The 25,591-nt window shown below is 40.2% G+C and overlaps 1 protein-coding gene across 3 annotated transcripts in view; it reads left to right on the top strand.

Annotated features, from left to right (window-relative positions):
- The window catches only part of LOC106514751 (transmembrane O-mannosyltransferase targeting cadherins 2), a 43,008-nt gene that overhangs the window by 9,875 nt on the left and 7,542 nt on the right, over positions 1-25,591 (top strand). For all 3 annotated transcript variants that reach the window (XR_001309917.1, XM_014004165.1, XM_014004164.1), the window contains exons 2-8: positions 10,502-11,117; positions 18,172-19,009; positions 19,156-19,270; positions 19,974-20,059; positions 20,670-20,854; positions 21,054-21,132; positions 23,090-23,211. Coding sequence is in view for 2 of the 3 variants with exons in the window: in XM_014004165.1 (XP_013859619.1) it covers positions 10,502-11,117; positions 18,172-19,009; positions 19,156-19,270; positions 19,974-20,059; positions 20,670-20,854; positions 21,054-21,132; positions 23,090-23,211 (2,041 nt within the window). In the remaining variant the exon portion in view is untranslated. The remainder of the gene's footprint in view (positions 1-10,501; positions 11,118-18,171; positions 19,010-19,155; positions 19,271-19,973; positions 20,060-20,669; positions 20,855-21,053; positions 21,133-23,089; positions 23,212-25,591) is intronic.

Below are 25,591 nucleotides of genomic sequence, written 5' to 3'. Positions count from 1 at the left end.
ACCACTTTGGTTAGTCACCTGTAACCCTGTGCTGCATACAAATGTCTTTTTATTGTTTCAAGAAATCCTATCTGCGTGTTCCTCCAGTCCATCCTAAAGGGGCATATGGTATTTTTATGATTGTTCACATTGCATTTTATAACTTTATATTAAACTTTCCTGCTCTGTGTAAAGAAAGCTCTATATTTTAGAATCCCTTTGCTTGGTTTGATGCTTGATCTTTGTTTCTTGTAAGCCTCCATGGAAATGACTTGAATTTTTTCAGTATACTGGTTTTTGTTCAACACTATAGGCTGTAATGAACTGAGCTTTCATAAATGACAAAGGTTTTATTGTTAGTGTTTCAGGGTACTTTTAAACTACTTTGGTCTACTTTAACTTTGTCCAAAGGTAAGGGTCAAACGGATCAGGTCTGGGAGGACTTGCTTCGTTCCAGTGTTAAGGTTTCCTTAAGACAAATGGTTTTGTTGTTTCAGCCGTGTTTAACAGAGCAGAGATCAAGTTTTGAAAGGATCCTAGATAATTAGCGCAGGTTCTCTGAAAAGAAGAGCGATTTAGGAYGAGTTAACCCCCACCGGTACCCCCACTTTAGCTGCTGCTCCTCACTGCTTAATGCTGGAATGTGACAAYTGGTCACAGCAGAAGAAAGGAGCGCCTATTCCAGATTGGATACAGTTCCTTACGGCCTGTTAGTGTGGCTTACTTAGCCATTATAAATGCTGCGTATGAATCGGACCACTGAAAGATGTCAAAGCAGGGGGGAAAACGCACCTCACCACCCAGGCTGCGACACTGCAGACTGAGTACGTGTATAATGTACAGAATCAGATTCTTCACATTCTCAAAATAGCTGCATATTTTAAAAAAAAATATGTTTAGAATACAAATACAATACATCTGGTCAAGATGTGTTTTTGCAATCAAAGCCTAAAAAAGATCTGTTTAGGTGGCTGGAGGAGCACATTTTTTTAGGTCACTGTGCCATCACTCGCTGCTTTGTGGAACTAGGCCAGTGTTTTTCATAGAAGCAGAACGCAAACTTAATTAAAAAAGGTAAGGAGGGAGAATGTTAAAGAAAAGACATCAAATGTGTGATTGTTATTTATTCATTGGTATTGGAGCTAAGATATTTTAAATTGATAGATGATGATTTTGCTGATTTTATTGAGTATCTGGCTTAAAATGTCTCTTTATAGCCATTAAGATGTGTGCTCATCAAGTTTTTGTATCAAGAGTCTGATACCTTTTACTTATAAAATTTAAATCCAATTGGCTCTCCCTTTTTTATCTCAAACATTCCAATTGTATAACAATAAAAACTTAAAGGCTGCTATTTCAAATATGCAGCTGTTGTTTAAATTGTCTGGTTTATTTTTGCTTGTAAAGACAGGAGATGATGCAAACACAATGCCACAGGAAGACAGTTAAAATGATGGGTTATGCAGAAATTCCTTCAGAAGCCACAAGTTTTTTTTATTCTTATTTATTTATTTTTTATAATCAACAACTGTCTGGTATTGTAAATAAATTACCCAGCCATGATTTATTCATTGTTTCTCTGTCCATTTTTAATCAYGCTTCACATTTATCACTGTGCCTGCAGGCGACTCGTGGAGGCCCCCCGTAATTACCCGTCAGACATCGTAATTAACTGTCAAGCCGATACTAGATGGAAATTGAGGAGTGATTGGCTTCTTATTTGTATTATTTATTTTGTAACACGCTGAAGGAGGTTGCGGCTGGATCGCACAGGCATGTCGAAGGAGGGTGGATGGAGACTGTTCCGTCAACCAGAAGAAGAAAATTGGAAAGACTCAACTCCGTTAGCTATTAGCGCAATTGAATCGATTTTGCGAGGAAGTTTCCAAAGTGTCTTGAAACATTTGCAGGGGTTCTCAATTTCCATGCGTGAGTTTAGAGAGAAACGAGGAGGGATCATTTGCTTTATAATTTATTTACCAGGGTAAGGAGTCATCAAAGTCTTTTATTGACCAAATCAGTCAGGAAATGCTGCGGCAGGCCAGACGGCTTTTTTTTTTCTGCTGAGGTGGCAGGGTTGTCAGATCACCTTGACTTTTGTGTGACCAATTAAAGAAAAGCAATCAGTTACCCAGACAGACGTAAAGGCTCTGTCTGTGGAAATTTCGATGCAGGAGTCACACTTGAGTGATTTAGTTTGAAATGCACCTTRCCTATTCATGATCAGTGCAAATCTATAATGCACAGATTTTTGTGATGTTATGAGTAATTTGATATAATTAGGGCTGATTCTAAATGTCAAGTGGGCTAAAATTTGCTGCACTTCAAACCGTTGCTTTTCAAATGCAAATGACTAAAATCCTTTTTATACAGTAGATAGTTTTCCATCAGAAATGTAATCATTTAAGGGAAATTTYACCTTTATAAATTACTGCTCTTAATGGAGAAAAACGTCTGCACTTTCACACATTAAGGCTTTTAACTCTAATGGATTAAATCAAAGCCTCCCTTCAATTTTTTTAAACCAGTTGCCATGGTGAACTATTGTATCAGAACTCCAATAATGATGGCCTTTTTTTCTCATTATCCAAGCAGGGCTTTTATACTCCCTCAAACACTCAGTTTAATTACCACTGAACAGCTGTTTGCAAATCATTAAAACTAATTAATCACTGTTTTTAAATTAAATACAGAGTCAATGAATGCTTTTTACCAATATTCTTTAATGTAATTTGTGTTTTTGCATGTACTTGTTCAATTAAGTGCCTGCTATTCATAATGAGATCCAGTTAGTTTGTTTGAGATTGGCCATAAAGCAGGCAAAAATCGTGATTTTTTTATCTTTGTGTTCCAATTTACAAATGCAGTCTTATTTGTTGCGTGTCACTTTTACATTAGCCACAGTTGGTCCTCACCTGCTGTTTTGCAGTTAATCAGGAAATGACTTTATAGGGGACATGAAAGCCAATCTGTTGCCTGACAAACGYGAGGCAGCCAAACTTCCTGAGCTCAGCGCCGTCTGCTTCTCCTCCTTTGAAAGCCGCAAGGCGCCGGAAGAAATCAGAACGCCCCGACCGTCTGGCTCGGACAAAACGGGGATGTAGAAGAGACTTCATCTCGTGTGGCTGAGAGTTGACCTGCTGGGCCTGATGATGATGAAGCTAAAGCAGCTGGTCTGCACTGATGAAGAGGAACGATCCGAAAACTTGTTCGTTTGATTGCAGCAATTAAATCCATAAGGACTCATCAGCCAAGAAAAATGCTTGCAATTGTCCTCCATTTTTCTCCAAATTGATAAAAGTTGATGCTTTGTAGCATTAGCGTATATTTTTTATGATGTAATGACAAAGTCTAATATTGATATTGGCTCTGTACTCAGTTCTAAGTGCCTGATGAAAATAAAGCTCATTTTAATGTTTTTGTTGCTCTAAGGTTCTCATATTAATCTGGCTTCAATGTTCATCGTTTTTAGACATAAGGGTCAAATATGTTGGTTTGCAAAACGTTACTCAGTAAATGTTGAAAAAAAGCTATAAGCAGATTAGTCGTTTTCCCATACAGCATAGTCTAAATGCACAGTTACAGCTTGTGTGCAGAATGCATGGATTGTCAGGCTGTGAGTGAAGCAGAATTTGGCTGGTGTGCTCACTAAATGTATGCATTTCTGCTGAAATACATTATTTTATGCCTAGGTCTGTTGTGATTGGCAATAAATCAAACTATGTAAATTTTGTAAACTTCCAGGTGACCACAATTATTTTATGAAGCCAGAGGAAGACACTTAAAAAATAAATTATGTCAGCTTGGTTAGAGGTGGGTAGCGATGTTACAGCTTCAGTAGTTGTGTGTTGTCACAATCGCCGTTCCCAGTCTGTCTGTAACTTAACGTAAAATTTATTAAACTTTCATGAATTGCGTAAGCAGAGTGAGGGCGACCGGTGATATTTTGTGAAGCCTCGTGCAGAGTAAATTGCGGAGGTGGGAAGCAATTTTAAAGGTTCAGTAGTTGCTGTGTGTTGTTTTCCCAATCTCCAGTCCAGGTCACTTCGTAACTTTTTTTTTAATGTACGAAAATTTTATAAACTTCCGTAAATGCGGGGGACAATTCATCATACAGCAAAAGTTGTTTTCGTGACAGGCCTAAATATGCCTCAGTTCATGGTTATTAATGGTAAAGACGTAACTTTGGAAATAAATAAATAAAATTCACGACCACCCTGCAGTACCTCCACAACCTCACTAGGGGTTGTGACCCTATTGTTGAAGACCTCGGCTATGATCAGCCATGGTGGACATCTTGAACAGGAATAATCCTAAAGTCAACTGGTTGTTGACGTAAACCCAATATAGTTTAGTGAACTAAATATAACAGAAGCTCTATCCTGTCTCATGGCATTATATAGTAAATCACCAAAAACTTCATGAAATCTGATTGAAACCTTGTCCCCCMCAATTATATCAACACACAAAGTGGCGTCCAACAGTAGTTTTTCAGCMTCCACACATTTGAAACAAGTTATTGCAGAAAATCTGCCAAGCTAGCGTCAAACTTCATCTCACATGCCACAAAAACGCGGAGCCTCTGCAGAGCCGAGCGCACATCTTTCACTACCAGGCAGCTGGCAGCAGGACAGAGTTTTTATGAATGCTATCTGGATATTTTTATGCATTTCTTTTTTTCCCCCCATTTCCCTTCCATATTCATGCCTCTGTGGCGTGGGACCAAGTGTGGGAAAGTGCCATTTCTGGTTGATGGGGGATATTGTTCTCTCGGTGGTGAGTGGGATGGCGTGCCATGTTTGAGCACACCCTCATTTTTTCCTGAGACTTCGGCCCACTGATAAACTAAACAGATACGAAACGTTGATTATAAAGAAAATATTTAATGAATGACCTAATTGGGTCTGCACTGCAATTGTTTAATGAGGCACAGGGATAGGATTTTAAATAGGACATAAGGGTTTATTAGAAAAAAAATAGAGCCTGTGGCGTTCTGGCATCGCTTTTTCTCTGAACATCTCACTCCATCATCATCTCTGTCATCACACTGTGGTTACACACTGACAGGATCATAGCTGCTGATAATCAGCCAGTGAATGAATCATTCGGGCTCAGTCAGCAGCCGCTAATGGTTCAATGGATGATTGTTCGGCGCTGAAGTGTGATGGATGAGTGATGCGTGCGTCTAAGAAATGAGACCAGATCACCTTCTTCACGAGCGGATCAGGAGTGGTCACTGATGTGTAGGATCTTCATCTTCATCCAGTGCATGGCTTTAGCTGAAATCTGTAAACTTCTGTAATCTGGATCCGAAAACCGATTACAGGTACAATCATTAATCCACTGAGACTTATCCCTCAGCATGAGTCACAGAATATATTTTATATAGTACTGATATGGGTGCACTGACCATAATTCATTTAAACTACTTTTTTTTGAAAAACATTTCTGTTGCTTTTTAATAACTTCCACGTTCTGTGTGAAGGTGATTTGTTTAGTCCAGCAGCTCTTAGTAAATCTTTCTGCACAAACCGAACCTATCAGCCGAAGGTTTGCATTGTGTGAACTTGAGCTCTCTGCTGCCATTTTATGGTTCGGTGGTTAATTAGAGCTCCGTTTGCCCATTAAGGAAATTGAAGCTTAATAGTTCTTGCCCAGATGGGGTACTGTAAAAAGGCTCAGTACCAAAGCAGAGCGCTGGTTCAAGTATGGTTCTCGATGATGATGATAATAAAACTGAAAGAGGAAACAGGAGCTGAAGGATGATCATCCAATTTCATAAAAAGCAGAAATGGTGCTTAAGGATTAATGGAAACGGGGTAGTGGGTGAATGGAAGACATAATGGAGGTTAATGGGTGAGAAATGGATGAAAAAAAATGAAGCAAGAGGTGATGATGTTCATGAAATAACAGCCAGGCCAGTATCCATTAACAGTTCAGTTTTAGGATGATTAGCTAATCCATCTCATTACTGCCATCAGGGAGTGGGAGGATGGACTCTGTTAGAAAAAAACTGACATTTCACTCGTCCCGATTCTGTTAAGTGAYGACAGTTTGAACTGGAGATGATTATTWTGTGGGGCAGGGTGGTCAGTGCACATGCTGCAGTGCAGACAGAACAGGACCATAACCCAGATGTTCAAATTAGACTCAAGTTAGGCATGAGCACAAACTGTAATCTGTAATTACCAACATTTTATTAGACTAAATGTGGCTTTGGTAATTGAATCTTTTAGTCAAGGCTGAGTTAGGATCTGTCACCTAAATGGTCATGGAACAGTGGTTCCAAACTGTTAGAAGATATCAGCCTTTAATGACAAAGAAACCCTCAAATGCACTCACAAACAAATAAACCATTGTTGCCCTTCTGTGGCAAAACAACAGGGATGGTCAACTTCAATGAAAGGGGCCACAATTATTTTTGTTCACACTACCATAGCATAGCACTGCACATTTACCCAAATACAATAAAACCACTGTTTTCAGTTTAATAAATCAACGTACAGTGCAGAACATAACATATTTCATGCTCAAATGCAAGTTGTACTCTAAGTATGAATACAAATCATTTTGAAGCAAACAAAGAAACAAAAATAAAACAGCGTAACACACCTTGCAGACTCCTGCGTGGCYGTAGTTCTGGTWAAAAGTTGCTATTRTTTGTGTACTTGMAACTTCAGTAAACTTTTCATATTCAGCTTTGTGCAGTGTGTTGTAGCAGCAACTTATATTAAAATCATTCCTGGCAGAAAGCTTCTCTAAGCAGCCAAAACACAAAGGTTTGCCTTAAAACTATGTGAACAGATAGAAAATATAGAAAAAAAACTTGGGGGGCCAGATGGGAGTTACCCGTTGGCCACATATGGCCCGTGGGTCATAATTGCCCATTTCTGAACTAGGAGATGCAGTTGTGCAGCTTTAATTTTTTTTTGCCAAACTGCAAAGCATAAACGTACGGAGCCCGCGAGGGAACATGGGAGATTTTTTTCTTTTGCGTTCCCACGCAATAGTATTACGTTACCTCGCAATACCTTTTGCTTTCCCTCGCAAAAGTCATTTATCACCGTTGTGCCTGCCGTTTTTTAACAAATTCACCTGCTCACCATTAGCGGGTTAGCCTACTACTTCAATTCAGCTTCAGAATGAATGTGTTACAAAGCCACGCAACATCAACGTCAATCTCACAAACTTGTGGCAACACATCCTGTTTTGGTAACCGGATATTTCAAAAATAAAAGTCTGATTTAATTCAGTTCATATACAAAAAAAACTTTTGCGTGGGAACGCWAAACAATATTGCGAGGGAATGCAAACGTTTGCGAGGTAACGCAAAATGTTTTGTGAGGTAACGCAAAAGTATTACGAGGTAACGCAAAAATATTGCGATGTAACGCTAAAGTAATGCAAGGTAACGCAATAGTATTGTGTGGGAACATAAAAGAAAATACACCCCCCCTTCCCGTCCCCTCGCGGGCGTCGTATGAATGCTTTTTTTTAGTTGAATAGCTCTGTTTTAAACATCTAAAATGTGCATTTTTTATTGTTTTTACTGTAAAATAATTATTTTGGATTTTTGCATTTAAAAAGGTAATTTGCTTTATTCAATTTTTAAAGAGAAAGTAATCAATTAAAGGTGGTCAGACTTGTGTGGCAGGTATTTCTTTTATATTCTAAGGAATAAATGAAGCGAAATGTAAAAAAAAAAGGCCCATTGTGTGTTTGTGGGTAGCCACAGAGAAGCAGTAAATCGTTGGTTGTGAGCTCACAGCCTGGGAGGCAGTGGAGTGCCTCATTTACATACTGAAAGGACTCGAACCCAAACACTGAAAGGCAGATAATTTACTTTCCACTTACAGCAGCAGACAGWTGAATAAAGACCTCACTCCATAACAAAAAAATATAAATAATTAAAAACAGATCTCCTGTCCTGTCTTTCTAAAATGGGACGAAAATCCCTCCGATTTTGCCTCCCGCACCCAGGAGAGAAGAAAAGAAATGGAGGGGGGAGAGGGGGTGGACTGAAAGGACCCCAAAGGACCAAAAAAAAAAACGTCCTGTACTTAACGGATTGTGAATGAACGCCCTGCAGCCTGCCTGCCCCACATACGGTGATTGAATACAAAAGACCCCCCCCCTTCTGTAAGAGCAATCACTACAGGAGGCCTCTCTATCTGCACCGCCGCAGCCACCGTCCACAATGGAGCCGTCAGCACAGGGCTGCGTTGCCACACATGCACACAGTCGCAAAAAAACAAGAAAAAAAGACGAATGCATGTAACCATTTATTCCTTTGGTCTTTACAGCACGCACAGACCCTCCTGTTCCACAGTCCCCTCCACTAATGAGTCCTTTTCATCCTCTTGTGGCGGGCAGGAGCAAGAAGAGTGTTCTGATTTGAATGTTTTAATTATTTATTGTCGGACTCGAACTCGCGCACGGGGAGCTGGATAAGAGCAGATCGAGCTGTGTTTGGCTTTAATGCATCCTAAATGAATACCTTAAGGAACAAGACGACGTAAAACATGACAGGTGCAGTTTTGGCTGTAAATATCCCCCRGTTTTTACACTTTCCGAGGCATTAAATTCCAAGAAGAACAAATAAAACTTTCACTGCTGATTATTGCTCTCGCTTCCTGCCTCTCTCGAGTCGTTTTCCACACTGCATTTTGAAGGAAAAAAAACATAAATAATGGCTCACGGTGGAAGTACAGTACAGTTTGTAAACTGAATGATGTAATGTGTGGGTCMTGGGACGTAGCAACGAACGGTTCCGCAGCCTGAGAAACACGGCTTTGCTTTTCCTCCAGCAGAACAATCCTGGGAAATGGCGAGATGGCAGAGCGGCAGCCACTTAGGGAATAAACATTTCTGTAATTCAAATGAGCAGTTATGGTTTTTGACACAGCTTCACTTTCACCTATTTCTTATCCCCCCCAAACGTTTTTATCTCATTTCACAGGATGGTAGCTCAGTCTTGCCTGRCTTTCATTCTTTTTGCACTCAGCTCTGATTTACAGTCTTCAGACAAAGGAAGTCCCAGACTGGCCCCTTTTCTTTTTTGTCCCCGGTGTGGCATGAATGAACAAAGAAACACTGCAAACCTTAATCAAACTCTGAGAGAGATTGAACGGTCAGTGAGGATTCAATCTTGCAAACATAATAATGATGCATTTGGTGCTAGACAAAAGTTTCATGCAAATACATGGTATTTGATTAAAAAAAGCTGCATCCATTGTGTTCACGGAGTGGCACTGCTCTTTGTCTCAGCTGCTTTTATGTATTTGTCCATGCACACGRGTAGTTTTTGCAGCGCTTTCGCTTTCAGATAAAAGATACTTTGTATTCATTTTGCTTTACATTCACTATAAGCAGAAAACCTGAGATTTGGGAGCTCAGGGGGACCTTGCCCTTCACTTAGGCTGAAGTTGCTGAGGTACAGTTAAATGACTCAGCAGCCACAGGGTCCCCAGGGGTGGAAGAGACTCTCCTAAAGTTCCCCATCAAGCAGAGGCATCCAGCAGAGGCTGAAACAACCGGGATGAAAAAGAAATCCTTTGTTCTTCTGTCTTTAAATATTTCTTCCGAAATCAAATTTAAAAATCTATATTCTGTGTAGAATTCTCCCAAAAGAGCTCCTGGGCATCCCATTCATCACTCTTAATCCCCCCCTGGTGAGTGTCATTTGTTGTAGTCTTGGAGTGTACACAAATGTTCACTAATGATCCGTTAATTATGCAAATGTCCCCTAAGCCCTGGGGTGTGAAACCACCTGTCTGTGTGTGTGTGTGTGTGCAGGTATCACGGACATGTGGACGTACATGCTAATTGCAAGTTGTTGCCACTGGTTTATGATGAATAATATATATTGTTAATCAAACTAAATAATTTGCATTTTCTGTAAAAAAAATGCAGTGTGAATGCTTAATGCTGTAAGATTTTTGCACGAGAAAAAAATGTGCAAGATTTTAGCAATTTGTCGTAAAATAGTGAAAAAAGTTGAAATTAGCAAAAAAAAGGTAGCTACCAAAAGCTGGATCTAGCACAAAGAAGCAGAAAGAGCACATATTTGCTAAATTAAGCATTAAGAAGCTGAAATGATCACAAAAAGGTGAATTTAGCTAAAAAAGTTCAAATTGGCTGAAAATAGCTTAAAAGTAGCTTAAATTGCAGAACACAGCTGAAAGAAGCATTAAATGCTTAATTTTGCAGAMWGAAACTGATAAAATCACAAAAACATTTAAAGTAGCAGAATAGCTGAAAAGAGCAGAAAAATAGCTGAAAAATAAAATTAGCAACAAAGAAGCTAAAAAAGAAAAACGAGAGCAAATAGTCCAAAGTGTAGAAAAGGTTTAACTCTTTTGAAGGATGTTCAAGAGAGCTAAATTCAGCTAGCTAGGTGGGAAATCTGCCTCATACAGTGCATAGACATTATCTTTGTAATTGTCCAATAATTATACTGAATAATGTGGAAAAAAGAATGTGTTTGAGTTTTAAATTATCTTTTTTTTTCTTAATCTTTCAGTCGAGCCATCAAGACAAACCAGGATCTCCTCCCAGACACTCCATGGACCAACATCCTGTACGATGACTTCTGGGGCACCCTGCTCACCCACAGCGGCAGCCACAAATCTTTCCGTCCCCTCTGCACCCTCTCCTTCCGTCTCAACTACGCCGTTCACGGCCTCCACCCCTGGGGCTACCACCTGCTGAACATCGTGCTGCACGGCCTGGTCACAGCCCTCGTCACAACCCTCGGTCGCTCGCTGCTCGGCGGGGGGCCGTGGAGCCTTTTCGCCGGCCTGCTTTTCGCCTCCCACCCCGTGCACACGGAAGCAGTGGCCGGCGTGGTCGGCAGGGCGGACGTCGGCGCGGCCTTGCTTTTCCTGCTCTCGCTCCTCTGCTACGCGAGACACTGCCAGCTTCGAAACGAGCCGCACGGAGCCGTTTGGAGCCGGCGATGCGGAGGCGGCGGCTCGGCTGCCAGATGCTGGGGCTGGATGCTGGGCAGCCTGTGGTGCGCAGCTGCCAGCATGTTGTGGAAGGAGCAGGGGGTGACCGTCCTGGCTGTGTCGGCTGTGTATGACCTCTTTGTGTTCCAGAGACTTCGCCTGCACCAGGCACTGCTGCTCTTAGGGAAGGTAAATGAAAACWCTGCTCATAAATTGTGGGTTTGCTTTCATTAGAAGTMATTAGTRAAGCTTTTTGGTGGATGAAAAATAAGCCCTTCTTGTTCAAGTCGGCTGAACAGGRAGAAAACATGTGGATGGGAAGTCTGCACTTCCTTATGGTGCTGCCACCAACTTCCATTTGCTGCAGTAAACAGATGCAAATTCAGGCAAGGAAATCTAAATTARGATCTAAACCTCAATTTGTGCGTGTGTGTGCTGTTATTGGAGCAGCTTGAGCAAGAAAGCCTATTTTTGGCTTGATTTTCTTCTCATTTTAAGATGACAAAAATGTGTAGACAAACGCGCGTGCTTCTGAGCTAAATTATTTGGTTCATTTGTCAGGTAAGYTGTCTAAAAATACACAAACGCACCATGTGGCTCCGCTGCAGGGTTTCAGTTCCCCTTCCAAATCCAATCCATTCCGAGGACAACCTTGTCGCAGTGACTCATCTGCTTACAGGAGTTTGACTGGAAAGCCTCATCACATGGGGCGGCTCCTCATTTGATCAGAGAAGCGTCTCCACAGCCAACACGATGGCCCTCATAAAATGCTCGAGTAGTGTGAATAAAAAGTCCCCTTGGGTTTACYGAGCAAGGACAGTCTGGCTCGGAGCGTGCAGGAGTATCTGTTTATAGTGTTTCCTTTTGCTGGAAACGTCTATAAATACTTCTACTTGCTGCGTAACCCTTTGCAGTCGGTCACAAACATCCTGAAAAGCTTCTGCGTGAGACTTTACTGCACCTGCGAGGCAGCCACTCCAGAGTTTGTTTGGCAGAACGATAACACAGGAGCAAAGTGTTTGCGCTGAATGATCCGGCGAGATCAGAAATGAAAGACAGAAGGAGATGGAGGAGTTTTTTCTTCTTTTTTTTTTCTTTGCTCCTGTGTGCTTGGCAGGCTTTGCTGTAGCAGATATCACACCTGTCTTTCAGATCGCCCTGAGTCAAAGTTTAATAGCTGCTGCCAAACTACTTATGAGCTGCACAGCAAAGGAAAAACACTAAAACAATATTCTAAACCTCTTAGAGAAACCTCAGTTTTTAAAATTTATTTACCGTTAAAGGATCAGTACATAGGATTTAGTGACATTAAGTGGTCAGATTTGGAACTTTAATGCAATTAGCAATTTAACATTATGTGAGGCCTCCTATAGATTGATATTCACTGTATTTATTCACGTGTAATGTGAGAAATTTAACCCCAAAAATCCTTCATAAAGTTGGGGGAGTAGTATTATACAGTAAAAAAAGTAAAAGTAAATTTTGACTGACTTTTGTCACAATAAGTTTCAATTTTTCCTCGTATATAACTGAAATATTTCCCCTCCCTCCTGTTGTAAGTCACGCATATACAGTATAGCGTATTGGTATATTAGTAGTTGTTTACTCACTGGAGTCAGAAGAGGAAAACCTTGTTTGATTTTTCTTGTTAACCATCGAAATGTAAAAAAAAAAGGACTTGGACTTTAGTTGCATGTTCTGATAAATCTATCTTAATAATTTACTAGTGATGGGTCCAGCAACACAGATGCGTCGGCGTAAGYGTCAAACTCATAGAGCAAAACCCCTTGTCGGTGCGCGTATCGCTAAAGAAAGTGGCATGACCGATACAGGAACTGTTTCGAACTGGGTGACGTGCCAAAAGGCTGGATCATTGCGCTYTGGGTACACGCACAGGGTACGTGCGCACCATCGCCAGCGTTGGAGGTGTTTATAATTACTTGGTGCTTACGTAGTTGTAGTATTCTCAAAAAGGTCACGTGGCAGAACACTTTATAACTTGTGAAATGTTGTAAATAGGAGAGCAAAAGCTTGACAAACAAACTGTTTGAATGGCCAATGGGAAGTGTCTGCCAAATTTTTTGTCGTCAAATTCATCAAGAATTATGGAGCTGCCTCATCTGTGCCGTGTGAGCAGGTGTTTTAAACAGCTGGAGAAGTTCTATCAAAAAAGCATAACAGACTCAATTTCAAAACTTTTGAAAAACTTTTTTTTTTTCAAATAAAAATTTGTAAAATAAAAAAATCCCAGTCCACAAGTATTCTTATTTACAACACACTCACTTAGATTTTCACGTTATGATTGCATGCTTCATATTAGTGATGCATCGATATGAAAATTTCAGCCGATATCGATATCCGATATAATTATTGCTGTTATGGCCGATGACCAATATTTACCGATATTACAAATTACAAATTATATTATACATATACGCACAAAACACACTTGTCTTTTGTTGATACCGTAAATAAACGACCAGACCTCTGACATGGCTCCCAGCTTCAGTTATTCCTGGCTATGCAGCGTYAGTATCACTATTATGATCAAGCAGATGCTGCTCAACCAGCCATCTCCCCTCCCAAAACAGAAATTCAAAGCTAAAAAGTGGGAAATCAATATCGGATGTTAACATGGGCCCAGTTTTACCTATCGGACTGATACCAATATTCTAAAAAAAAAAAGAACAATATTGGCCGATACCGATATTAATGCTAATTTGTGGATCCCTACTTCATATTATTTATTGACTGTATCTAAAATATATATTTTAAATTTAAATGAAGATATCAAATAATACAATGACTTAAATTATATTATCGTATATATTAGGTMATCAAATCAGTGTCAGTTGAGCCTGTCAACCAGGTTGGCTGTAGGAATTTTTAAGGTTAATTCGCCGACAATGCTTCTATGAAAAAGGTTGCCCTTATTGTCCCAGAGGTTTCACAACAAAATTAAAGTTTTAGCTTTTTTTGACACAAGGCCGCCCACTTCCGCTGGCAGAAGCAACCTGTCAAAATAAAAGCTGTATCACCAACCGTTTAGTGCAATAACTTATGGTTTAGTGGTATAGTCCCTAGATAACACATTGATTTAATTTGTCTCCTACGTTGCAGGAACTACAGTGTGACTATCGCACATGCGTATATTATGATGACGATGCTTAAACGATAAATCGTGCAGCTCTAAAAGCCTTCATTTTTCTCCCCAGACAGAAACACCGGTCAGTACATATTTGCCAACCCATCATGTCTCGATGCCAACCCTCTCCTGTTCCTCCACTGTGGGCACATCTGGCTCATTTATCAATTTGGCGGTGCCCTCCTCTACTAGTCCCAGTCCTGGTTATCTTGGCAGGGAGCTTGTTACATGCTGAGGCCAACCATGGGGGCAGTCGTTTCCTTGATTTGAAGCCAGATGTCTGTGGATGTGTGGGAAAACAAAAGGGACAGGGGTATTGAAACAGAGACTGAACCAGGGAGAGGAAAACTATGCTCTCACTTCCTTTCCTTTATCTATTTTAAGTCTGTTTCACCCTTGATTGCCTTAGAGCGTGTTGAGAACGGGAGGCTTGGACACACCTGTATCCTACCACCAAGACACAATCAGCTTGATGAAGTTGGTTTATAGGTGGAGAAACAGCAAAGATTTGTTGTCAGTTCAACATAAAAAAAACCATTCTAATCAATTTGCCTTTTTATTAGTTCTTTCTAAAATAAACAAGCACTTTACTAACACACAAAATGCAAATGTGTGTGCAGCTGATGGGGACAGATGTTCTCCCTCCACCACTGCCTTCATTTCTCATTCTATTAACTCCCTAATCAGATCGAGGTGAGATTTCAAATAAGACAAGAGAAAATGGAGAGGGCGTTAGAAAGTGATGGATGGAGATGAAGGCAGGGTGTGGTTTTAGCGCTGCAGTCTGTTGAAAAAWACAAAAACAAAATGAGTCTCATTTGCTAAGATAATAAGCTCCTAATGTGCTTGTTCATCAACACGTTTGGGTGTATCAGTAGTGGAAAAAAAGCAAACATGTTGATGGATGAGGCACCAGGAATTAGACAGCACCCAGAAAATCTGTTTAGGCATTTTAAATTTTGTATTTATTTGGAAATGTTTTTTTATTTCAGTGAGATGACAGAATGTTTTAGCCGAGGCACGTTGACAGAGGAGGGATTTGACGTTGTCCTCGACAGGTTGCACTTTAAATATGGAGGACTCCTCCTCTTCATTCGTCTCAATAATCTCTGCAGACACAAAGATTAAGTTCCGTTTAAGCAGCTGACGGCTTGATGAATGTTGGGCCAATTATCCTGCAGCAGAAACATTCGGCTGTGAAACGATGTTCTCCGCAAGTTCTGCTGCATGCTTTTTATTTAGCTGGTGGTCCTGCAAGATGACGGCATGTTGTGCGTTCTACTTTAGCAGTTAGCTGCACAAACTCGTTCAAATCTTGTTACAGCCCGTGCACTATCCGGTGGTTCTGAAAAATAAACTTGAAATAGAATTTTTTAAAACATCAAGTTAATACAGATGGATTCGTGGATTTTTATTTTATTATTATTGTTTTTTTGTTTTGTTTTTTTGATCAGCTATTTGCAGTGATGGCGTGCAGAAAGTTCAACCTATGACCCATCTCATTAATGGTCCCTGCCAGCAGCAACACGGCTTTAATGAAGAGAACTACAGCGTAATTGGGTTACTCTATCAGCTCCATCCTTTTTAACTGCCAGCCATGTCTGATGACTTGGAAGACTTGTGCCAAGTCAGCACGATCCAAAACGCATTAGTGCTCTGAAAAGAAAAAAGAGAACTGGACACATGCCTTATTCTGCCTTTCGTCGCAATTCCTCATGTCACTGGAGCTGCCACAAATGCTGAATGTGGACTGTAAAAACCCACCAAAARCCCAATAAATGGATTTTATATATGCAGCTCTGCGACACAATTTAACAGAAAGTTATCTAATTCCAGACCCAAAGTCGAGCTTTTGATTAAAGCTTCCCAAATGATTAATTTTAAACTGATTTTTGAGCCACTTTTATTAGGTGTGACTTCAACAAGAAAAGTTCAGAACCCGCTGTGTTGCTTCTGTCCTCTGCTGTTCGAAACACTTCGTGTTTGAAGTCAGCTGTTTTCTCTGACATGTTATAAATGTCCTCCATGCTGCAGTGTCGGACAGACCCCAGATCTCTGGGATTAATAAACTTGAGAGGTAGTAGCGACAAGCACCCTCTGAGAAATGTGTGTTTACAAGCCCAACACTGCATACTTATTTACAAAGGGTAAAAGAAATGGAGACAAGAAGATGGTTAACTCAGGACAGATCTGGATTTTTTTTTTTTTCATTTTTTAAGAGTAAGCCACCAAAACATACTGAACTAGTAAAGGAGCATTCAGTGTGAGGGGGATTTTAATGAAATAGCTTGGAGCAGCTTTATAAGATCAAACGTTTTAATGAATACAATATGTAGCCAGCTCCCAAGAATTTCAATAAGACTGAAACTAATTAAAATCAAGGCTTGTTTTTGATATTTAAACACTTTCAACCAATGTGTTATTATTATTAATTTTTTTTAAATCCGATTAGAAATAAGAGGAATTCATTAGACAGAGGAAGCTGTAAATACACTGATGATATGTTCACTGGCAAAAAAAATATGTGTGTGTGTGTATATATATATATATATATATATATATTTGGTTCAGTTGTTCATTAAAAGGGTGAGAGAAACTGTTCTGTATGAAATTGTTTAACAGCCAAAAACTGGAGGTTTGTTTAATATCTGTACAGAATCAGGTAAAAATGCACCAGATTTCAGCAGTACTGGTTAATCATTTGGATATTTATCTGACTTGTTGCATCTAAAACAACCACATTCCAAGTCTTGCTTAACGTTGACTGTGAAAGTGCAGCTTGTTATTGCTGAGTTTGCAAATTTGAAGCCATAAATCACTGAAAAAGCAGCCCTTCGCTGCAGCTTGAGATGGATGTCATTGATCCCAAAGTCAATTAAGGAACAATTTGGAAATTGACAAGAGTGCGAGGAGCAGAATGAAGCTCATTTACCTAAATACCACAAATGGCTCTCTGGCTGGAATTTGCTTATCTTCCGGTATCAAGCAGAATTGGATTTCTCAGGCAGTTTCCTCTCTTCTCTGACAATATGGGCTCATCCATCAATAAATGTTGGCCTTTTTTTGTACAAGAGGCTTCTTCCCATTTATATACTTTATTTGAGCATCAAAGTCATTAAGCATTGTTCTACATTGTCTCCGTTTTCAAAACTTTAAGCTCCTGGATCTTTTCTATCTTATGGACAAGCAAGTGTGCATTCATTTCCTGCCTATAAAGCTTACCTTTTTAAAGAACAGGCTTTTTTATCTCAGGCCTGTTAATAAGAGGCAATTAAACATGCAGCAGTAGACTGACTGAGTCAATGGTAAATCTCTTACCGTAATCCTTGATATGGATAGCTTTCATTTTCTGGCATTAGCTTACCTAAGCATTTGCACTGTAAACGAGACTGTACTTGGCTCAGCCTAGGCCGTTTCAAATGTGGAAGTTTGTAAATGGGTCATGTAGTTTCAGAGAGTTCCGATGTTTGAGTGTAAAACTAAAAGGTGTTGCGTGACAAAGTACTATGTTATTGTTCCTTGAGCTATAAACAGCATCGACGTACCAATGCACCACATTTCTAAGCTGATTACCGGTCACATTTGCAGGAGTTCTGACAGGCTAATAGGAAAGAGTTTGCAGAAAAGCTGTGCAAGCTTCAAATTGACACCCCCCTCAGTTGCAACCACAGCCAGGTCACAGCTGAGGGGAGTGTGAATTTCTAATCTGTGGAAAATTATTGAAGTGTTTCGATTTCTTTCTCCTCATTGGTTTGGGAATTTGGGATTTTTCCTCGTTATCCTTAAGACAACCTCCCTGACACTGAAGAATTCACTGGCAAACCGAATGTGAACCTCGGTAATAAGCTTTCGCCACACCGAATACACACGCAATCAGTTCGAAGTTGATTATGTCATCTTATAATGACTGATAATGCTGCTTACCGAAAGCATCCATCATTACAGTGTGCAAGTATCCAAGAGTGCCTTTTAGCAGTTTGAGGACTATAATTTCTGATATTAAAACCTAATCTTTGAAAAATTAAAGTAAATTAAAAATAAGTGACTACTTTGTTGAAGTAAGTGGTGATTTTGCATTTTCCCCCCTTTCTCCTTTAGAAAAAAAACATCAATGTTTTGCTGAGTCTCTGCACACTGGCTTCCTGGGGAGTGATTCTGCTGTCAGCTCGTGTCTACTGGATGGGAAATAAGCCTCCCAACTTCTCCAACTCTGACAACCCCGCAGCTGATTCGCCGCATTTTCTCATTCGAACATTAACGTTCTTCTACTTGCCTGCTGCCAATGCTTGGCTCCTGCTTTGCCCAGACAAGCTCAGTTTTGATTGGTCCATGGATGCCGTACCCTTGGTCAGGTCTCTAACCGACTGGAGGAACCTTCACACCATTGCATTTTATGGCAGCATTGTCTGTCTGACTTTGTTTGGCCTTCGAGGTCCCTCATCCTCAGTGGAAAAAGAAACCAATGGGAAACCCCATGTGACAAATGGGAAGTCTATTACTAATGGAAATGGGTATCATGTCCCCGACCCAAACCAAAACACAGATCTGGGGTTGGCAAAAACCACCCTGAATGGATCCGCCATACCCCACCACTGTTCCCCACAAACATCCCTGCCCCCTACAGCAAACCTTGTAGTGTTTTCATTAGGTATCATGGCATTGCCTTTCCTCCCAGCCACCAACCTATTCTTTTATGTGGGTTTTGTAATTGCAGAGAGGGTACTTTACATTCCCAGCATAGGCTTTTGTATACTGGTTGCAGCCGGTGCAAGAACCTTGTATATCAGACTGAGGACTCGAGGCTGCAAGGTCCTAATGTTGGGTCTTTGCAGTGGACTAGTGCTGCTCAATGGCCTCAGAACTGTTCAAAGGAACAAAGACTGGAGCAACGAGGAAAATCTTTACAAGTCTGGGATCAAGGTAAACCCTGCCAAAGGTGAGGTTCAACGTCGTTAGTTTACATCAGGTCTCTGTAATCATGTGAGTTTTGGCCAACAGTAAAGCACTTTTCAATACTTTCTTTAACCAATACAGTTTTGTTTTTCCATTTTGTAACATTTGACTGACACATGTCTCCTGTAGCCTGGGGAAACTTGGGGAATGTACTGAAGAACCATGGCAAGATGGCAGAGGCAGAGAAGGCTTACCGGAATGCTCTGCACTACCGAGGGAACATGGCTGACATGCTTTATAACCTGTGAGTGTTTGAGGCGCTTATTCCACACACACACACACACACACACACGTACACACCTCGTTTGCGCAGTCTTGACACGAATGAAGTCTGATTCCTCTCATCTATCATACAAAACAGCCGCAGCAGCAGACCGAGAAAGGCTGACAGAAAATTTCAGAATGAAGAAAGAACAGAAGGCGGTGGATTGGAATAAGTTACAGAATGCAAACGAAAACAGCTCTAATGCAGCAGGATTTGAAGTGGCGCAAAAGAGCGACGGAAAGAAAAATAACTTTCAGCATCCCCTTGAGGCTCTTTGTACCTTGTGTGACTGATTTGATTAGTCATGTTAGCGGGGTCTATTTCGAATCCTGCAACAGCAGGTGTCAAAGGTGCCAAAAACCCACTAACAGATCTATTTTCTTACCCCTCCCCTACGTCTCCTCTTAAATCATAGATGTAGAGAAACTGGGAAAGCATCAAAAAGAAGGAAAAACCAAATGGAGCTTGTCATTTTTAAAGACAGAGGAGCTATTTGGGCATGATTGATGTTTAGACACACTGGGTTTAAGCATTACAAAATGGAGTAAGGAACATGGCATTCGCAGTGTTTTCACTTCTTAGGTTTCACCCATCATCATTTGGATACCAGCTTGTTTACCCTGTCTCCATAGTCTTATAGAAACAGTTTACAGTGACATAATAATTTTCTTCTCTCCATCAGAGGTTTGCTGCTGCAGGAGAGTGAACGTTTTTCCGAAGCACTGCATTATTACACACTAGCCATTGGGAGTCGGCCTACTCTGGCATGTAAGTGGAGGCTTATTTTGCTAATCATACATAAAAAGATTTATGGGAAGCAGTTTGAGCAAAAGGTAAACTCTTTTATTACTTATTTTGTTTGGGTTAATGTGATGCGAACTAACAGTATTCGCTTGCATTGCCACCACTTTTAATACTAAAGAATGTTCTTTGTATGGTTTGCTGGAGGACCAATTATTCAGGGGATTGATAATCTCACACTTGAGTGCTCGCGTGTGAGATAAGGGTGCATGGTTTACTGCTAAGGATGACTTTGGGGAAGAGGACGAAGTCTGTGTGATAAAATACCTTTAAATCTTTGAGCTTCAGCTGTTTTTTTAAAGCTGAATTTATTTATTTTCCTCCTTTACCTGTCTTTTGACATCTTCCCTCTTTTTTACTGCCTATTTTAAGGCCTTTGTAGATCCACCACATCCTCAAGTCTTTTTTTTGGTTTATTATTAGATATTAGAGTTTGATGTTTGTCTTTACTGTCTAATTAAAATCTGACACAGCGAAAATCATAGATGATCTAGTCTAAACGTTTGTCCAACATTGGTCTTTTGGTTTGTTGGTTTTATTAATTTGTGCCTTTTTTTCTGTGAACTGTGACACACAGCTGCCTACTTGAACACAGGAATCGTCCTAATGAACCAGGGAAACCTGGAAGAGGCCAAACGCACCTTCCTTACATGTGCCGAGATTCCCGATGAAAACCTGAAAGATCCACATGCCCACAAAAGCTCTGTAACCAGCTGCCTGTACAACCTGGGGAAACTGCTTCATGAACAGGGCCAGCAGGAGGTTAGTGTACCTAGTTTAAGGAAAAAAAATGTATTCGTAAAATTAATGTGCTAATACTAGTACCAGAATAAAGTTTCTGTTGTTTTATTACAATCTAATTCTCTTTAATGGTTTAAGACTTGAATTTCAGCCATGTTATACTAAAAAACTATATAGGTTTTTTATGATTTACAATAGTTATCTTCCTCTGCTGCTACAGGAAGCCCTGTCTGTGTATAAAGAAGCACTGCAGAAAATGCCGAGGCAGTTTGCGCCACACAGCCTTTTCAATATGATGGGTGAGTTCACGCTTTAAACTGCTTTAAAAGCAGCAGCTGAAAGGGGGAAGAGCAGAAATTCACCACCTTGGCGACAGCTCCTTTAACACATCAATTAACGGTTTTGCTGATATACAATAAGTACTCGATGGATTTATTGTTTTTACATTAGCAATAACTGTTGAAAAGCAACGATGATGTGTGTAAAACAGTGCAGCCGTGGGAATAGTTTGGCCCAGGCTTTGCTGATGAATTGGACATCTTTGTTACCATTTCAAGCTTTGGCCTCTCCGTTTTTTTTATGAGCTTTAAATTGAGTGAAACAAATGGACTTTACCTTTTTAGCCAAAGGCACGACTTGAGCCACTTGTTGGACTTYGCTGTGGAAGTTAATTATGTTTGGAGACTTTGTGTCCGTTTGAAGGGAATTATGGCTAATCCGTGTCGTCCATCACTTCTCCCTTTTTTGTTATTGTAGCGCCAATTACATTACTGGAAGCTCATCCTGATGACATAGGGGGATGTCAGCATGAATTCCTGAGTGATAGCAAGTAGTGTGTTTTGTCAGGTGGTTGGGARGGGCTAAGGAATGCAGTGTTTGCATTAGTGTGATGATGGTTAAATAATACTTTTTAAAAACTGACGTCATCTGACTATCCTGTTACTGCTGTGGACCAAGCCCATGCCATCTGATCCACCACGACTTAAAGATGGAAAAAAAATGTTATTTTGAAAGTGTTTTCAGCTTAATCCACACTGGACTTCATGTTGGTAACGCATTTGAAGTTTGATTCCTTAGACCAGGGGTTTCTCAAGCCATTTGGGTCTGGGCACCCCTTACAAGGGTGAAAAAAATTCCAGGGACCCCCCTCATAAACCCCATGCTGTTTTAAAAGATAATTTATTGTCATTTCAACCCCTAAATGCCATGGGATTATATATTTTATTAAGTTTATTATGTTTGTTTTATTTCTTCRTTGCTCTACATGCATTTTTAAAAATACAAACCAAATTAACATTTTAGTGAAAATTTTTGAGACCCCCAAGATATGTCTCGTGGACCCCTGGGGGTCCAGGGACCCCAGTTTGAGAACCTCTGCCTTAGACATCCAATATAATAGCTTAAATTCAAATAAACTGAGTATTTTTCACATTTTTATTCATACATTATTGAAGAGTTATTTAAGTACATATTATATAATGTATATATGTATGATTATTTCTTTTTGTATACATTTTAATTAGTGCATTTTAAAAGTAAACTTACTTATTCAGTACACTACTTATTTCACTGTAGTTTTTTTTTATTCTTTATTGAGCTATCTCTCTCTTTGTTGCTGTAACAGTGCAAATTTCCCCACTGAGAGAGAAGTAAAAAGGTCTATTATTCTCTATTCTACTCTGTCATGATCTGTTCCAGCTTTAAACAATGATTTTCAATCATCCAGAACATGGCAAACCCAAGCAAAAAAAGAATGAAAAAAAAAAAACAACTGGACCTAAATTTTGAAGTTGAAGACGTTTCGCTTCCCATCAGGGGAGATTTTTCAATTCAAAGCAGGAGTTGGAGTTCCAAGCTCCAAATTGCATGAAATGCTTGCAGCTATTATTATTTTTTTTGGGGGGGCTGGCCCCAGGCCCCTGGCCCCTGGCCCCACAAATGGGTTTTTTTAGAGCTCAGAGGTGCAGAGGAAAAAGAGTGGAGCAGGTTTGGACCTACTAGCAGCGGTCGGTTCCTCTCAGAGGAGGCTTTGAAAGGAGCTAAAATAGGAAAAACCTTTAACCGGTTGTGTGGAAGAAATGACAACTTGTGCTCAAAGCTGCAGACTTTCCGAATAATAAAGACACTAGAGGCAGTTGGTCTGTTTTCAATGACAGTGTTTAATTGCTTTATTTTGAAGGAGTAGTTTGAGTTTTTCTTTTTCTTTCTATAACTAATGAAGCCTAACCTTGATCCCTGCTGTGTGATTTCTTTCAGGAGAGGCCTACATGAGGCTGAACAGGCTGGAGGAAGCTGAACATTGGTACAGGGAGTCCCTTAAATCCAAACCTGACCATATTCCAGCCCACCTCACCTATGGCAAACTCCTGTCTATCATTGTATGTATCACTAGACACATCCGTGCAAACATTCACCAAAAAAATCCAACTGAGCCATAATAATAGAGTTATTAGTGTTGAAGTTTGAGTGCTACRTGTTGTAGTGGTACTGAAGAGTATTTCTCACAACGTGAGTAAAAGATAGCCAAGACCACACAAATGTACTCAATCTGGCTTGAATAACTTCTTTTTTTTTTTTTAAACAAAATGCTCTTCTTTTCCCCCCACTTCTACAACAAAAACACATGATGACAGATGTGTTCACAGCTGAGTCAAGTCTAGATTGGGGAGTTGAGCCCTGTGCCCTTTGTTACCCTCCTGAAGATGTTTGACCTCTCTCCTTCCTCTGCTTCGGGTGCTTAGGGAAGACACGACCGGCCCGTATGACCATGCACAAACTGCAGCTCTAATCTTTCAGGACATGAAACCGCAGCTCCCCTCTTGGTTGAGAGATTTGAGGATATTAAACAAATAATGCACACACACACGAACACGCAAACCTCTCTTCTCCCTCAGGCTCGGGGCTTCAGATTATTACAATACTCCACCACATAGCCGCCTCCGCTACAGCAGGGTTTTAGAGGCAGTAGATTGGATGGGCTCTGGACAATAGGCCAGTGGACAGGCTTCTAATGGAATTACTCTGCTTCCTTATTGAATCACTTCAATTTTTACTGTCTCGCCTCAGTCAATCAACAACACAGACAAGGGAAGGAAAGGTCAAAGTGAATTCCTGTATTTTGGTTCACCCCAACATGTGCTACCATGCCATGGACTGTTGGCCCCTGAGCAATTTAGTTCAATGTCCCTGCTTTAGACTGTTATAGAGCAAAGTCTACATCTTCTCAWGTTGTTGGGGATTGAAGCCAGAAGAACCCAGTTTTTTGTAGTTTTAGGACCAGTAACTGCGCATTAGGGACAGTGGGGCTTGGTTCTAAACAGGGGTCTCTAGCCAGTAGCTCGTGAGCTACCGGTAGCTCTTTAGCTGGTTTGAAGTAGCTCTTCRGTGCTTATGAAAAATTAGGAGAAGCAAAATTTAATTTGTCACTGGCCAAACAAACTTGTTGACATCTTGTAAATAAAATGTCTCTGCGCCGCTAGATCACTCCTCTATCAAAATAGAATGAGAGTAACTTCACGTGGATTGCTTGCAGCGACTGTAACGTTTTTTTTGTTGTTGTTGTTGTTGTTGTTGTTTTCACGAGTTTAGCTACATAACAAAAAGCTAACATTAGCAACCATTAGTTCACCGTTCTGTCGTCCTGCCCTCGCATCGTAGAGCTAGATGGTCCAGTTCAATCTTCGGTGCTTTTCCTTTGAGTTTGGTGTAGTCCATTATTGTTGTGTCACAAATAAAACAGGATAAGACTTGCGCATGTTTATTATTATGATCCATCCACATCAATGCGGCTTGATGCAAACACAACCAGGGTAGAGCTTCGGCCGACTGGAGCGGGGGCAGACCAAGCCAGGTCTTATAATGCAAAAACATCTTTAGTGTCTAATGCAATAGTAGGGTTTTGCTGCCTTTCTGTGGATAAATGAAACTYGTGTTTAGTTAGCAGTTAGCTAATTTATGGTATTAACCTCAGCTGCATATACAGTAATTCTGCATTAGGATCTGTCACCATTAAAAGCTTTGCAGGGATTGGAACACAGAGGTAAATTAAATGGATACAGGAACCTTTAACCCTGACAAATAAATCACCAACATTGTTTTAACATTAGAACTGAAACCTTTCACAAACCTGCAGAGTGACGACCCGGTTGTAATGAATAGTCAGAYGGGAGTTCTAATCGAATCCAAGGAAAAGGAGTAGAACTAAATATGAAATGAACTATTCAGGCCCTAAAATTCCTTGATTCATTAAGGGCAAACAGAAATGGAAAGAAGCTAATGAGGCAACACTAATACGCTCAGCACCGCTCATTTCTTATTGAATAGCAAGTCCACTGGCAAGGTGGAAGCAATCAGTGCTGCTGCATGAAACAGGAGCTATACAGCCACATGCTCACAGCACAAATATACACACATAAACACACTGAACATTTTTCTTCAAAGGTTAAGCATGGTGAGCTTCTTCATTAGCATAAATTTCTCACTAATAATTTATCGAGCCAATRTTTGACATTTTGTAGCACAAGACCTCCAGTGTTTACACATTTTGAACAAATCAGTCATTATAAAATATTTAATAAACAAAATTCTTTATTTTTACCTAAAATGAATAAGATGTTGCTGAAAAGTCTGACTGACTTACACAAACTACTACATCTTTTTTGTGACATTTTCAGACTTCTGATAATAAAAATAGCAGCCTTATATATGTGTGTATATGCGTGTGTATGTGTGTGTGTGTGTGTGTGTGTGTGTGTGTGT

This window comes from Austrofundulus limnaeus, unplaced genomic scaffold, assembly GCF_001266775.1.
Source record: "Austrofundulus limnaeus strain Quisiro unplaced genomic scaffold, Austrofundulus_limnaeus-1.0 Scaffold22, whole genome shotgun sequence".
Taxonomy (NCBI): Eukaryota; Metazoa; Chordata; class Actinopteri; order Cyprinodontiformes; family Rivulidae; genus Austrofundulus; species Austrofundulus limnaeus.
The sequence above is the reverse complement of the archived record's forward strand: the minus strand, read 5'-3'. Positions and strand labels throughout refer to the sequence as shown.